The sequence below is a fragment of the Pan paniscus genome, chromosome 6 (genome assembly GCF_029289425.2).
Source record: "Pan paniscus chromosome 6, NHGRI_mPanPan1-v2.0_pri, whole genome shotgun sequence".
NCBI lineage: Eukaryota > Metazoa > Chordata > Mammalia > Primates > Hominidae > Pan > Pan paniscus.
Window position 1 is genome coordinate 179,311,977 of NC_073255.2, and position 15,477 is coordinate 179,327,453.

At 45.7% G+C, this 15,477-nt stretch overlaps 2 protein-coding genes and 1 gene segment (V, D, J or C); all 3 read left to right on the top strand.

The window, feature by feature from the left end:
* The first annotated feature begins 450 nt into the window (after window positions 1–450).
* Window positions 451–3,399, top strand: LOC129398294 (T cell receptor beta variable 5-5-like). The segment is given in 2 exon segments: window positions 451–2,931; window positions 3,056–3,399. Coding segments are annotated over 2 exon segments (393 nt in total).
* A 2,940-nt stretch (window positions 3,400–6,339) lies between these two features.
* Window positions 6,340–12,741, top strand: LOC129398295 (uncharacterized). Its single transcript, XM_055115264.1, has 2 exons — window positions 6,340–6,572; window positions 10,131–12,741. Exons 1-2 carry the CDS (start codon window positions 6,340–6,342, stop codon window positions 10,993–10,995), a joined length of 1,098 nt encoding a protein of 365 aa, XP_054971239.1. The 3' UTR covers window positions 10,996–12,741.
* On the top strand, window positions 12,451–15,477 carry LOC129398296 (uncharacterized). Its single transcript, XM_055115265.1, has 3 exons — window positions 12,451–12,561; window positions 14,690–14,888; window positions 15,032–15,477. Exons 1-3 carry the CDS (start codon window positions 12,451–12,453, stop codon window positions 15,475–15,477), a joined length of 756 nt encoding a protein of 251 aa, XP_054971240.1.

The following is a 15,477-nucleotide window of genomic DNA, read 5'->3' on the forward strand; positions in this document are numbered from 1 at the left end:
CAAAGCCAAAATGAAAGGAAAGTCTGAATTGTGAGACTGATGAATGCCCAATTTCCCAAGTTATGAAATTTGTAGCAGCTCATGGTTCTCAGAATGATTTCAACAGCATATGAAGATATTGTAAAACGCTTTTGTTTGTCTACAGCTTTCCTTGATTTTGATCCTAGTTGTTTTTCGGCCCACTCATCAGTTGAGCTTATTTTGAAGCCAAATTTCAATGTTGCCACTTCAGTCACCAAGCACTTCTCACATTCTCCATAACTTACACAGATATGTGTGTTCCTGTCTTTTCTTATTTTTGTGTGATTCATTTTTAAATTGGGCTGTGCAGAATACAAGCATACATTTGTAAGTGAATCCCATATTTTTATGATTCAGCTGTTTACTTTTTAGTAATACTTTTTATTAAAGTATAATAGAGAGTAAAACAGAAATATTAATACAAGGACATCCTGGTACATTTTGACAAATGCATATGCCAGTGCAATAGTAACTGAAATGATTACAAAAAAAAATTCTGTCAGGCAGGAAAGTGTCGTCATGCTCCTTTCCAATCAATTTCTATCCCAGAGATAAAAATTGTATTTATTTATTTATTTAGAGACAAGAGTCTCACTCTGTCGCCCAGGCTGGAGTGCAGTGGTGTGATCTCAGCTCACTGCAAGCTCTGCCTCCCGGGTTCACGCCACTCTCCTGCCTCAGCCTTCGGAGTAGATGGGACTATAGATACTTGCCACCACACCCGGCTAATTTTTTGTATTTTTAGTAGAGACGGGGTTTCACCGTGTTAGTCAGGATGGTCTCGATCTGCTGACCTCGAAATCTGCCCGCCTCAGCCTCCCAAATTTTTGGGATTACAGGCATGAGCCACTGCGCCTGGCCAAAACTTTTCTTATTTTTATCACCACTGACTAGCTTGGTCTATTCTTGTACTCCATATAAATGGAATCATATAACATTTTATTGAGTTATTTTCCTCCAAAATTAGTATTTCTGAAGTTTATTCATATTGTTGTATCGGTAGGTCATTCTTTCCTATGACTAATATTCCATTGCGTAACTATACCACAACTTGTTTATCCATGCTCCCGTTGATGGATATCCATGTTACTCCTGTCTTCAACTATTATGAATACAGCTGTTGTGAACATTCTTGTGGAATTCTTTCTTGTGGACATATACATTCTTTTTTTTTTTATTTTCTTTTAGGTATAGACTTAAGGGTGGAAATGCTGACTTACAGTGTAGATGTGTGTGCTATGCTTGCGTGTCCCCACAAAAGCTCATGTTGAAATTTGTCATTGTAATGGTATTGGGAGGTGGGACAGCTATGACTAGGTCATGAGGGATCTGCCCTCAGAAAGAAATCAATGCCCTTATTGGGGGACTGAATGAGTTGTCTTGGGAATGGTCTTCTGATAAAAAGTATGAATTCAGCCACTTTCTCTGTCTTGGGTGCTTGCTTCCCCTTCCTTCTGCCTTGGATAACAGCAGGAGGCCCTCAGCAGTTACGGCCCTTTGATCTTGGACTTCCCAGTCTCCAGATCTATAAGCCAAATAAATCCCTTGTCTTTATAAATTACCCAGTCTGTGGTATTTCTCTATAGCAGTAGGAAATAAATGGAAAGAAAACATGGTGCTGAGAGTGACGCTGTTGCTGTAACAAGTACCTGAAAATGTAGAAGCAGCTTTAGTTAATGGGAAACAGCTAATGGATAGAGGTTGGAAGAATTCGGAGAAGCAGACTAGCTAAAGCCTAGATTGCTGAAAACAGAGCATTAAGGGCATTTCTGGTGAAAGCTCAGGGGGAAATGAGGAACAAGGTATCAGAAATTGAAGTAAATGCCATCCTTCTCGTAAGTAGCAAAAACCTTGGCAACATTGTGTCCTGTTCTAGGACTTTATGGAATATAAAATTATGAGCCATTAGCTAGGATATCTGCTGAAAGAAATTTCTAAGCTGCAAAGCATTCAGGCCACTGTGTGACTACTTTTAGGCACCAGGCAATTTAACCCAGCAAGAAGGCAGCCAAGGGAATAGATTTTGCAAACCAGCACAGATAATGACACTACCTCCCTCTACTGTCCTGTCTCCCATAAGCCAAACTCACTCTGAAGTTAGAGAAAAGAGGAGACAGTTAACATAATACACTGGGGTCAGCCTGTGAAGGCAGGGTGGATCTGGAGGGATTAACATAAACCGTCCAGAGCACTACATATAGGATGGCCTTGAGGGTGTTGAGTCCAAAGCTGGCTAGGTCTGTGGTGTGAGCTGATAAGGCCCTAGATTTATTTCTGGGGAATCTGCACTCTTAATAATTTACAGACAACACAGGTCTGCTTTGGATCTGATCAGATGGACTAAATCTTGGGGCCTCTGTACCACTGGCCACTCAGGAAATGGGTTGGGAATGTTGCCTGGGACAGGAAAATATAGTAAGAAACCTTGGTGTGAATCTAGCATCAGAAAGATGATGTGAGGACAGCAAGGAAGAGCTGGAAACTGATGGTTTAATCACAGGCTCCTCACCATCTGCTGATAGGCAGGTGTGCGAGCTCCAGCATGGAGCACCACAGCACTAGGTGGGAGAAGGGTGATAGGGTGATGGGGCAGCCTGTGAGCTGGGGCAGTTAGGCAGAGGAGCAACTGTATCACCACAGAAGCTTCTGCCTTCACCCATCCCTCCAGCTCTGCAGGACAGGTAGAGAGTCCAGTGTCCGTGGAGCACTAGACCTAAGGAAGGCTGCATAGGGAAGACACAAGAGAGTGACATCACAGCATACCCCTCCCATCAGGAAAATCAAGGCCCAGAACTCACTCGGCTCTTCCCCAGGAGGACCAAGCCCTGAATCAGGTGCAGTGCTGCCTGCCCCTCTGTGCCATGGGCCCCGGGCTCCTCTGCTGGGTGCTGCTTTGTCTCCTAGGAGAAGGTGAGTCCTGGGCACAGGACAGCTGCTCCATTCTCAGCTTTCCCCCCCCCGTGTCCTCCACTTTACCTTGGGGAGGACCTCCAGGCTGTCTCCAGTGCTCATCCTCCATCTGCTTTTCCCACAGGCCCAGTGGACGCTGGAGTCACCCAAAGTCCCACACACCTGATCAAAACGAGAGGACAGCACGTGACTCTGAGATGCTCTCCTATCTCTGGGCACACCAGTGTGTCCTGGTACCAACAGGCCCTGGGTCAGGGGCCCCAGTTTATCTTTGAGTATTATGAGAAAGAAGAGAGAGGAAGAGGAAACTTCCCTGATCGATTCTCAGCTCGCCAGTTCCCTAACTATAGCTCTGAGCTGAATGTGAACGCCTTGTTGCTGGGGGACTCGGCCCTCTATCTCTGTGCCAGCAGCTTGGCACAGCCCAGCAGAGTCACTGACATTCTGTATATAAACTTCCTGCCTTAGCTTTGACTTGAGAGCTGCAGGCCCCACCCAGGTTTCACTCCTTCAAGGGAAGCTTTTAGTTGTTTGGAAGGCATGTCTTGTGTCCTACTGAGGGCAGACCTTTCCCAACCAACAGAGCCCAGGTTTCCTGTGCCCTGAGTGTGCCCGCTTCTGTGCTGCATCTTCTTGCAGTTTGTCACTTCCTGGATAACTTCAGTAGAAGAGTGACTGTTGAGCCCCAGATATGTGCTAGATTCTTCGTATTTGTTACATAGCTTAAGAGCTTTCCACAATCTTGCACATCAAACATTTCTATTCTTCCTTTACAGATGGAAGGCTCAGGGACATTGAGTCATTTTCCCCAGTGTCTCTTGGCTTCTAAGGATCAGAAGTAGGAAACAAACTAGTCCATCCATTTTCCACCTACCCCCTACTCCATCATCACCTTCTGCATCCTGGTCAGTAAGTCAGAGCCCTCGCACTGCCCTCTAGTGACCAGCAGGGCTGCAGTAGAAGCTCAGATGCCTTCAGGGGTCATTACTATGGCCTCTTCATTAGTAACTGTGAGGAATGTTAAATTTCACACTTTTAAAAAATCATTCATATGCATTCCCTTTGTCTTTCCCCAGTCTGCAGATTATGTTTTCACTTTTATGGTGTTTTTTGATGCACAAGAGTTTAATTTAACGCAACAAAAACTAAAATCAATTTTGTTTGTGTGTAGACAAAAACCGCTTTCTTATATAAATGTCTAAGCATAGTTTTATCAATTTATTCTAGTAAAATTTAAGCTTGGATCTTCACCACTAAGAATAAATGTACCTGAAATATATCTTATGTAAGAAATAAGATAGAGACCTAGGAATGGGAGGGAAGGACATATGTTCAGTGAAGAAGTAATAGCCTGTCAAACAGAGCCCTAAAGTAGACCCCCAGAGCTGATGGTGGAGAGGTAAGTGGAGGGCAAATGATCATGAACCTTGTCCGTTTGTTACCTTGTAGAAGAAAGGCAGCCAGGAGTGGAGACCACATGGGTGAAAGTTTATGACTTGACTGTAGGTTGAAGGTTGCAGCAGGTAGAGGGAGGAATAGCAGGCAGAGGGCAGAGTCACTGGCTGGCAGGGGCAGTGGCATCATCAGTTGACTCTACTGACATCCAGGAATTATGTCCCCAATGCGCAAGTTGAAAAACTCCCCACAATTTGCCTATTATTCCCTGACCCTGCCATGACCACCAGACTCCTCAATGGTTTGGCCGTCTGCCCCCTGAGGGCAGGTGAGTCCTCTAAAGGCTTTTCCTTGGCTCACCACATCCCAGCCTAAGCCTTTACCTCAGGTCTACATTATTGAGGTCCCTCTTTGGGCACTCAACTTCCTTCTATCATAGACTTCACAGAAGCTGGGACAACCAGATCCCAAGATACCAGAGAACAAAGGCAGGATGTGAAGTGACGTGGAGATGCCTGAGACTGCCATCCATGACTACATGTGTAGGTGTTAATAGGAGCCGAAGCTGGTGCACAGCTGATCTGTCCCAGCACACACTATAGAGAATCCCTGAGGGTCTGTAACTTTCTCTCAAAGCCAAATATGTGGCCTTGGTGTCAGACAGCCTCTCCCAGACCTCTGTGCCCTCTTGCACCAGCCTTCACCCCACAGCCACCTTCCTCTGCACACAAAGCTCAGTGGTAGATATAGGTGGCCTTGTCTTCACGAGACCGTGATCCAGGCAGTGGAAAACGTTGTCCCATAGGAGTCTCCCAACACTGCCCAGGCTGGGGCCCTCAGATTTCTGAGCAGCCTGTGCAAGGGAAACTCTGCCCTGTGCTGAGCTTCTCTCCCAGGCCAGTCTCAGCTGGACGAGGGAATGCACATCACGGTGATGTGAGCAGATGCAGCCTCTCTTCCAGGCTCCTCCTCCAGCTCTGGCCTCAGAAGTCCTCTTCCTCAGTTGCTCTCAGAAAGGAAAGTTGATTTCAAAATTGTATATTTGCAGACAGCACTGACAACACAGGTCTATGTTCTTTTCCCTGTCAGCCTTCACAACTCTATCTTCCCCACACCATGCTCATGTCAGTCCTCAGCCTCCTCCAAGTGATGTCTGCTCCTAGCTATCCTCTCGTCACTCTGCACCCTCACCTCCATGTCAACCACAGATGCCTGAGTTCAGGCCATTCCTCATGCATCATGCTCCTCCCACCAAAGGCCTTTGCACTCCACACTGTATTCGCTGTATCAACACAAGTCTCTTCTTTTTGTTCTTTCTCCAAATCTCAGTTTAACTACCACCATCTCTAGGGAGACACTCCTTCAACAGTTTTCCTAGGCTGCACCTCCTTATTGTAAATGCTCACAGCTTATAATATGCATTGATATTCATAGTTTTAGCACCATAGTCATTTCCCAGACTTTGTGTGACTATTTCACACTTCTCTTGCATTCTAGACTGTAAAATGCATCATTGTAGAAATTGTGGATGTTTTGTTCCCCATTTTATTGTCAGTAACAACAGCGGTTCCAGGTGCCACTGACCAATCTTGAAAGAATAAAGAAGAGATATTGAAAGGCCCTCTGAGTTCCCACAGACTATTCCAGAAGTCTGGATGCATTAAATGGGAACCTCTATCCCTTCATCTCCTAGGATCAAATGAGTCCTGGAAACAGATGAGAAATCCCTGTCATGCATGAGTAACTGGATCCAAGCCTTTCTGCACGACTGAACTTCCTCACTGCCCATCGCCCTCCTGGTTTGTCTCCTCCTTCAATCTCCTTCCCTCACAGGTGTCCTGGATTTGGGAGTCTCACAGACACAGGGCACCTAATCACTCTGAGAGAGTGATCAGAAACATAATGTCAAACACTGGCATTAAAAGGTCATGGAGAAGAAAACAAATGCCTTCCCCATTCTCTTAGGCAGAGTTTTCCCAAGGCACAAATATCTTTTTGGGTGGCTTTGAGGCCATGGTGCCTGATATACCGAGTGATATTATGGGTGTCCATTTCCATGAATTGGTGGGCAATGCCAGAGACACAGACCTCATGGTCACCAGCTTCCTCCAGCCCACACCTGATTTGGTTCAGGGCGCTGAACAGAGAGCTTTGCTTGTTACCCTCCTTTGCCAGTTAGGAAAGGCTGGTTGTGAGGCAGAGGCTTCATTTACAGAGCAGGGCTATGTGTTAGTCCTTGAAGAATTGTGAGAGCCATTCTGGGTGGAAATAATCAAATATACAATCACCAAGGATGGCCCACGGATAGACAGAAGTCCCAATTTTGCCAGAATGATTTGCATCTATGCTTTAAAGACAAATGCAGTTTTATCTCTTTAGGCAATAAAGACCAAAAATAGACTAGCTATTTTAAATAACTGAACCTTAAACAGACCAAAGTCAGAACATCTTCCCTAGGGACAGCATTTTCTTCCACCCACTCGCTAAAGCTGTATTTGAGAAAGCTGTGTGCTGTTGATAAACACTGGAATATCGTTACAATCGACATCATAATAATACTGCTTACTTGGATCAGAAACAAAGAGCATTTCTAAAGCTTGAACAATGTAAAACTGGAAACGAGCTCTCACTGAGTTTGGAAATGCAGGCACTAGAGGGTGCTCATTTCTCTTCCTTTTCCAATCAGGGGGCTATTCAAAGGCTGTTCTAGAACAAGGGGTGAGATCCTCCACTTCCCCGTGGTGATCAGGCTTTCAGAGGTAGAAGCCTTATTAGTTCATAATCAGCCGAACTGACCTCCCCATCAAATGTATCGACCTGGATGCTCACCCTCCTCAGCAGTCAGAGACCGCGTTCACCACGAGCTTGTGCGCTTTTACGGAGCACGCTTTATCCTCGGTTTATTCCGAAACATGGGCCTTTATAGGGGGTTCCATAAACAGAAGCTCTCTATATTTTGTCCATTTAGACACTATAAAGTCTGACACCAGATGAGAGGTGTTGCTTAAAGCTTGTATGTGGTGAAGATTTTTTAACAAATAATATATAAAGAAAATGTCAATAATGCTCTCAAATCCAATCCCAACTTCCGTCGGTAACCAATACTAAAGCTCTGGTGTGCTTTGCACCTCTCTTTTCTGTGTTCATGCACACCTTTCTACCCGAGTACACCTACAGAAAATGGGTTCACCTGTACACTTTACCTGCCGCATGCATACTCTTTTCTGTTAATATACCCTGGTCTTTATTGTTCCAGATTGATCCATACACATCTAACTTGCTCTATTTGCTGCTTCATATTGCATAATGAGGGTAGACAGGTACATTCGTGCTGTCATCTGATTCCCAAATTCTGCCATATCTTTTCTAAAGTGACTGAATGGTCTATTTATGCTTCCAAGTTCTCCTCACCCCAGCACCCAGTTGATGATTCCAGCTTTTCCATCACTCATGGTCCTAGCAGGTCTGAGAGCTCTATCAGTTTCTCCTGCATGAGGAGGCAGGGAAGGATAAAAGGACAGACCTTTATCAAACCTACCAGAAACTACACAGTATCTCAGTTCATCCTCATAAAGCATTAAGGGGAATGTTTGTCTTGTTTTATAGATGAGTCTAGATGAGGTTAGAGTCCAGGAAAGTTAATGAATGGCCTTGCCCATGGTCTCAGAGCTAATAAATGGTGGAGGCAGATGAATGACAGTTTGCTTGCTTCTGTGTGGAATTGATAGAAGGGTCACTGGATTTTGAGGGAGGTGAAGTCCAGAACCATCTGGGGTTGTCTTCAGATCAGATGCCAGGGTGCAGGAGAGTCTGTGTACCCTACAGCAGTGTAGGTACAAGCATCATGGTGTTGGCAGTGGGGAGGTACAGGGGGTAAGTGTTTAGAGGCCTGGAACCAGAAGATCTGAGCTTTGAGAAGATAATTCCCATCACAAGATGTAGCAGAGATACTGATGTGGATACACTAGGCCAGGGAGCTGCGTGAGGAGCTGTTGTTAAAATGAGGGAGGGAGGAGAACCAACTAATTGGTCACTTCCTATATGTGAAATGTAGAGGAAAACAATATTAACTAGAGTTCTATCTGATTTTAGTCAGTTTTCCTTTGTAAGTAGTTGAAAGGTGGGATAATTTATTTTCAAGGTTAAGTAAGCATCTATACATCTCCTTTACCTTGTGAAGTCTGGTGGCGAAGCGAAAAATGGTACAGCCAATGGAGTCACAGTTTAATAAATAACTCAGAGTTCAAAGGGAGACTCTTATGGGCCAGAAATTGGTAAATGTTCCTGCATTCTAAAATTAGGAGGATCTTATTTTCTTTGAATCGGCAGAGAAGGAAGCACAGGCAATGGGGAGGGACAGTTGGGAACACGGCAGAGTGGCCACAGGATGTCGAAGACAAAGGACATGTAATATCAAATTCTAAGCTGTGAAGCTGTGATGCAACCCTCCTCCTTCTCTTAATGGATTTTTTAGGTCTCAGCACAGACGCACACCTGAGGGAGTAATTTCTTTGGAAATAAAGGACAAATAGCTCGGTTAATAACAAGTCCACCTTACAAAGCACACCTGGAAATGGAAACAAGATTATTCCTAAGGCCTTTTCTACTCTAAGAGTCTCTAACTTGGTGGCAAGGTGAGAGGTGAGGATGGGGGTGTTTTGATCCACACGTGATGAGTACCATGAAGCTCTACCATGAAGCATATAGTGTTGAGTGTGAATCAGAGCCCTAAGAATAACTCCCTTTACGTTGTTGTGCCCTCTGCCATCCCAAACCCACCCCGCCCATAATTAAGCAGCCACGAAAATGAGGGGAGCCAGAAGGAATCAAACCCTGCTGCTTGGTTCAGTAGACAGAAGGACCTGGAGGAAGGGTGTTGGCTGGGTCTAGGAGAAGATGATGAGCTCAGAAAATAGACAAGGAGAAACCCCAGGGGAAAACTTGTGAAACCCCGGAGGAATCACAAGATATGTTATTTGAGCTCCTTTTAAATTTTATTTAATACTAAATTAATGGCAGGAATCCTGCACAAAGGGATATTCCCTATGAAACATGACATCTCAGATAAAAACAGAGCATTCTTCCTTACCCTAAAGTCTGCCCTCTCTCCCCAAGTCCCTCATGCATCAGGTCACCTTTGTGCCTATAGGTTATGGGCAGCACTGTGTGGTCAACATCATCCACACCTAGAGGACAGTCAGCAAAGTGAGGTGGTTCTGCCTGCTGTGGTCTCACCCCAGGCATGGAAAGCAAGAGCCCTGGGAGCAGCGGAAGGTACACAGCTGGGTTTCTCAGGAGTCTCATCTGTCAGTGAATTGACAAGAAACAGAGCAAAATGACTCCTGTAATGTTGATGAGCCTGCCCCTGGGATTTGGAAACTTGATAACAGAGAAAACCAATATAGACAAAGGATTTTAAACAGGATTATGGTCAATTAAGCAAATTAGAAAAGGATACTTGAAGGAGTATTTGGGACACAGAAGTCAAAAACACTAGGAAGACATGAGGTGTGTCCCTAAGACTCTAGACTACAGCACTATGTAGATAACTAACACTTAACTATTAATTATATCATTGAAGAAATAAAATTTACATTGAATTACAAACTGTTTCCAAAAGGTCATGAAAATCTTGTAGACTTGTTTCAAATCACACAAATGTGTTCTTCTCATTCTCAGCTCTTCACTGGTGCATTTATTTTGGATTTGATCATCTGGCGAAGAGGCGTGGCCTCTCCTGAAAGGACGGCTCTGGGGCCAGGCAGGGAGAATGAGGTCTCAGAATGACTCCCTTGAGAGTCCAGCTCCCCTTTCATCAATGCACAGACCCAGAAGATCCCTCCGTCCTGCAGCACCATCGATGAGCACTGGGCGACCCCTCCGTCCTGCAGCACCTGCAATGAGCATCGGCCTCCTGTGCTGTGCAGCCTTTTCTCTCCTGTGGGCAGGTGGGTCCTGGGCAGAGCCTCTTGCGTGGATTTCAAGGCCCAGCATCTTCCCATTGCGGCTGCAGCATCAGCTTTGTTCTTCTCTGCAGGTCCAGTGAATGCTGTTGTCACTCAGACCCCAAAATTCCAGGTCCTGAAGACAGGACAGAGCATGACACTGCAGTGTGCCCAGGATATGAACCATGACTGCATGTCCTGGTATCGACAAGACCCAGGCATGGGGCTGAGGCGCATTCATTACTCAGTTGCTGCTGGTATCACTGACAAAGGAGAAGTCCCTGATGGCTACAATGTATCCAGATCAAACAAAGAGGATCTCCCGCTCAGGCTGGAGTCAGCTGCTCCCTCCCAGACATCTGTGTACTTCTGTGCCAGCAGTTACTCCACAGCGCTGCAAGGCTGTCTCCTCTCTGCACATAAAGGCACAGAGCCTCTGCCCTCCTCCCACCCAAGACTCAAGGATGCCCTGGGCAGAGTTCTCTGCACCAGGAACCTTGGAACCCAGAGTGGCCCCAAGTGGCCAGGACAGTATGAGTCTCGCTCTATGCCAGGTGCCACTTCAGGCAGTCTCAGCCAGGCCTGGACTCATCCCACGTTCTCAGATGTCTCCTTTGTTGCTCTCTCTGGTATATCCTCCAAGCTGTCCTTTTCGTGTAGGGCCAGGGCTTCCCCAGCTCCTACTTTTCTACTCATTATCCTGAATCCGAGGTGCCCAGGATGAAACTGGATTTGTATTTCAGATTCATCTATACTCCCATCTCTCCCTGGTGACCCTGTTGCTTCCTCTCTCTAGGGATTCCCCCAGCCCCCATCCTCACGTGATCTCTCCTGTGGCCCACCTTTCCCATCTGGGTAGTCACCCTCCAAGGCCTTGCTGGGTCTCTCCTCCCCTCACCTCCCCGCCCCTTTCTACTGCAGCCATGAGGGGAGCCCCTGTTCTGTGCCTCCTTCCTTCCCATCATAGAGACTTCAAAGTTCATTTCCTCTGCCCTGGGCTGGAGCCTTCCTTCCTCTAATGGCCAGCTCCTACCTGTGCTTCAGATCTCAGCATGATCCGCCCCTCCTGCGGGAAGCACACCCTCACCTCCCTGCTGAGATCAACTGTCCTCTCATAAGCTCTCACAGAATCATATGTCTGTTGGTAACCTTTAGCACAGTTGGACTTTCTCAGGTACTTGTCTGATTATTTTTGTGCTCCACGCAATTTTTTTTTTTTTTTTTTTTTTAGACAGAGTCTTGCTCTGTCACCAAGCTGGAATGCAGTGGCGCCATCTCGGTTCACTGCAACCTCTGACTCTTTGGTTCAAGCAATTCTCCTACCTCAGACTCCCGAGCAGCTGGGATTACAGGCATGCACCACCACACCCAGCTAATTCTTGTTTGTATTTTTAGTAGAGATGCGGTTTCACCACTTTGGCCAGGCTGCTCTCGATCTCCTGACCTCATGATCTGCCTGCCTCGGGCTCCCAAAGTGCTGGGATTACAGGCTTGAACCACCGTGCCCGGCCTCTCCACCCAATTTTTAAGCCCATGGGAGCTAAGACTGTGCCGGCTGCATTTACCAATATTGGTGCCTGGCATGTGGGGAGACCCATTTCACAGAGAATGGATGAGTGAATGAGAGGCTGAGTGAGTGATGAGTGGGTGGACGAACCAATAGTAGGAACAAGCTATATCTACTGTAAACTGGCAGAGATCTAGCATTAAGTACAAGAAAGCCCACCCCTTTGACTGCTGGGCTCAGGTCGGTCTTGGAAATTGATGGGGAATCACTATCATGGCAACCACACCTGTGTCAAGGCTTCCTCTTGTGGCTGCAGCACCTGACCTCCTCCAGGTCTCTGTGCTCTCCTTCAGGGTCTTTCCCCACAACAAATCTAGACAGATTAGAGATTTGCTTCAAGAATTCCATCCTTAAAGGTTGTTCCTTGAAACCACTTCTGGTAAGAAAATCTCCATTAGGTTTGCATCAATAAAACAGGGCCACTACAAGTTTGAGTAACAGATTTATGATCAGAATTAGACTTTATGCAGATGTGAGAGGAGCTGAGAAAGAGAAGGTCTGGAGGAGAGAAGTCAGAAGGTAAAGGAGCCAGTCAGTAGCCAGGGCTCCTGGAGCTCTAGGCAGGACCTGCTGGAGTGGCAGGGACATGAGAGGATCAGAGCATATCAGGCCATGCAGTGGGATCTTGAGCTGGGAGCACAGGAAAATGCCAAGGAAATCCGTTTCTGGGAAAGCTGTTCCCTCTCTATGGGGGCCACCCCTGCAGATGCACTACCAAACACTGTGGGCAGCCTGGCTGCTGTTGGCCAGCATTTGGGAAGATGAACTGGACACAGGGTGCAGAAAGAACAGGACTTCCCAGGTCTGTTGGATGCCTCTATATCTGCTGGTCACTGACTCTCACTGTCCAACCACGATAACCTGCCAATTGTCATAGTGACTGTTTTATATCTGTCTTCTAAATCTTACCAAATGTATCCTTGACCATCTGTAACCCAGAATGATAAAAGAAATGGCATTCTGGTAAATACAGGCTCTTGCCATTGTAGAGTTGACCTAACACAATCCAGCACAGGATGGATTCTCCCAGATTAAGGCATTGGACCTAACACAATCCAGCACAGGATGGATTCTCCCAGATTAAGGCATTGGATCACACAACTGCCCCAACCCGCCACAATCCCTGGTCTTCTATCCCGGGGACACCTGTGCTGCCCAGGTGAATGTGGACACAATTTGTGTGTAGATGTTCCAGATGCTGGTGACTAACTTTTCTTTTAATCCTGTGCCTGAAGTCTCCCTCCACCCAGAGAGTCTATATGTGGATATCTGTCTGTTTATCTATCTCTATCTCTATCTTTCTCTCTCTGTAATTTCCCCTTGGAAGAAAATGTCATGATGACTATATGTAACTGGGATTTATTTATGAAAAGGATTTTATTAAAAAGAATTAGAAAATTTGAATTCTTTTCTGAATCTTTCCTTGGGACTGTCCTGAGAGCATTTTTGACATGACCAACCTTTGTCGTGTGTGTATTTGGCAGCCTAGAGTGCAGCAGAGAGTTATTGGCCCCACATATTTGCGAGTTAGACTGGAGATGGCTGTAAAAATGACTGACTCTTAGTGTTATTCACTCTCACTCTGGGCCTCACTAGAATGTCACAGACTACCATCGAACAAATAGATTCCCAGTAAGAAGAATATTAGGACATAGCAACGAGGAAACATGAGCACAAGCAACAAACGTTTGAAGTGTAAACCTGAAGACTCGAAATTTTGGCATTATAAGATATGAAAGTTTGGTGAGCTACATTTAAATGAACATGACGGGGAACTGAAACAAGGAAAAAGACAATGCCTGAAACCATCAACTTCCATAAAAATTGTCAAATAGTATATCTAGGAATGCCTCATACAATCACTGAAAACAAAATGGAAAGGCAAGCAGTTGATAAGCTCCTCCTATAGAGATTTTTAGTGATGTCAAAGATGGATCTGCAGGAAAGATCTAGAATGCAGCACAGAAAATAAAAAGTGAAATATGAAAGAAGTTAAAGAACAAGGAAAAAAAAATGGATGTTTCCCATATATTAGAATATGCATATTTTTCATAATTTCTCATTCTTTTCTTACATATGATTGATGTTTCAAACAGATAAATAGGAAGAATGTTATGAGGTGATATTTATGAGATGTTAGCTGAGAATTTTTAGAGGTGTTTCAGGACCTAAGTTCAGAGTTTCCAGAATCAAAATGAATCTCAAATAAGACAGTCAAGTCATAGGGAAATTGTAGAACATGAGGGTTAAAGAGAAGACTTTGAAAGCAGTCAGAAAGGAAAGAGAAATACCTCCCATAGAATAGATGGAGAACAACAGTAACTCAAGATAGTGATTAAAAATAACCATTAGCTCAATTATCATTCTCCTTCATTTAAGGTGAGATTGATTAAAAAAACTTTTGGAAGGGGAATATGAAAAATGACTGCTGTGAGTTTGCTACCAAGGTCTCTTTTCTGGATTACAGTTAAGAAAGGTGGGAAATGATCCCAGAAGAAAGGCATGAGGGCAGTTCGTGAGGGAACCCATGTGATGGGGCAGTCCCATTGGACACTTGTGACTGTGGGAATGGAGGAGGCTGGGGCATCAGTGAGGATGGCAGAGGGGACCCTGAATTGCAGGATAGAAAATGAGCTCATGCCTTGGTGCCTTGTGTTGGGGTTGCTGTTAGTGCATCGACAGGACATGCCCAGCAGACAGAGGAGTGGCTGTAGGATGAGAAGGTGAACTCAGAGATGCAGTGTGAGGCCCACGGGTCCAGACAGCATGGGAGCCCAAAAAATGAACCATGCATTGATATTCGTAAAAAGCTGATACATATTTAAAGCAGCACCCAAGTGTGTTCTAATAGAAATGCTGTGACCCTGAGGTCCTGGGGATTGAGAGAGGAAGTGATGTCACTGTGGGAACTGCCCTGTGGAGACAAGGACGGCCCTTATCCTCTGCTTCTGCTCACAGTGACACTGATCTGGTAAAGCCCCCATCCTGGCCTGACCCTGCCATGGGCACCAGGCTCCTCTGCTGGGTAGTCCTGGGTTTCCTAGAGACAGGTGAGTCCTCAGAACACCAAGTAGTTTCATTTTTTCTGTTTGTAGGTGTGTGTGTGTGTGTGAGAGTGGTTGTGTGTGTGTGTGTGTGTGTGCGATGACTACAAATATTTTCCTTATTCTGTTGCCAAATTCTATTTCCACAGATCACACAGGTGCTGGAGTCTCCCAGTCCCCAAAGTACAAAGTCACAAAGAGGGGACAAGATGTAGCTCTCAGGTGTGATCCAATTTCAGGTCATGTATCCCTTTTTTGGTACCAACAGGCTCTGGGGCAGGGGCCAGAGTTTCTGACTTATTTCCGGAATGAAGCTCAATTAGACAAATCAGGGCTGCCCAGTGATCGCTTCTTTGCAGAAAGGCCTGAGGGATCCGTCTCCACTCTGAAGATCCAGCGCACACAGCAGGAGGACTCCGCCGTGTATCTCTGTGCCAGCAGCTTAGCCACAGCGTGGCACAGTCGCCTCCTTCCTGTTCACAAACCTCATCCTTCTCTCTCCTTGCAGCTCCTAGAGACCCTTAACAGAGGCCTCTCTTTGCTCCTCACTTTTCATGGGAAAATTACATCTGGACTTCAGCCGTTCTTTGGGTAG

Excerpts from the sequence above, each read along its gene's own strand:
- LOC129398296 (XM_055115265.1), top strand. The coding sequence starts at position 12,451 with ATGCAGTGGGATCTTGAGCTGGGAGCACAGGAAAATGCCAAGGAAATC. Across the intron at positions 12,562-14,689 it reads CAGATGCACTACCAAACACT|AAATGCTGTGACCCTGAGGT; the intron begins GTGGGCAGCCTG and ends GTGTTCTAATAG. Across the intron at positions 14,889-15,031 it reads CCTGGGTTTCCTAGAGACAG|ATCACACAGGTGCTGGAGTC; the intron begins GTGAGTCCTCAG and ends CTATTTCCACAG.
- LOC129398295 (XM_055115264.1), top strand. The coding sequence starts at position 6,340 with ATGGTGCCTGATATACCGAGTGATATTATGGGTGTCCATTTCCATGAA. Across the intron at positions 6,573-10,130 it reads GTGTTAGTCCTTGAAGAATT|CTCCCCTTTCATCAATGCAC; the intron begins GTGAGAGCCATT and ends TTGAGAGTCCAG.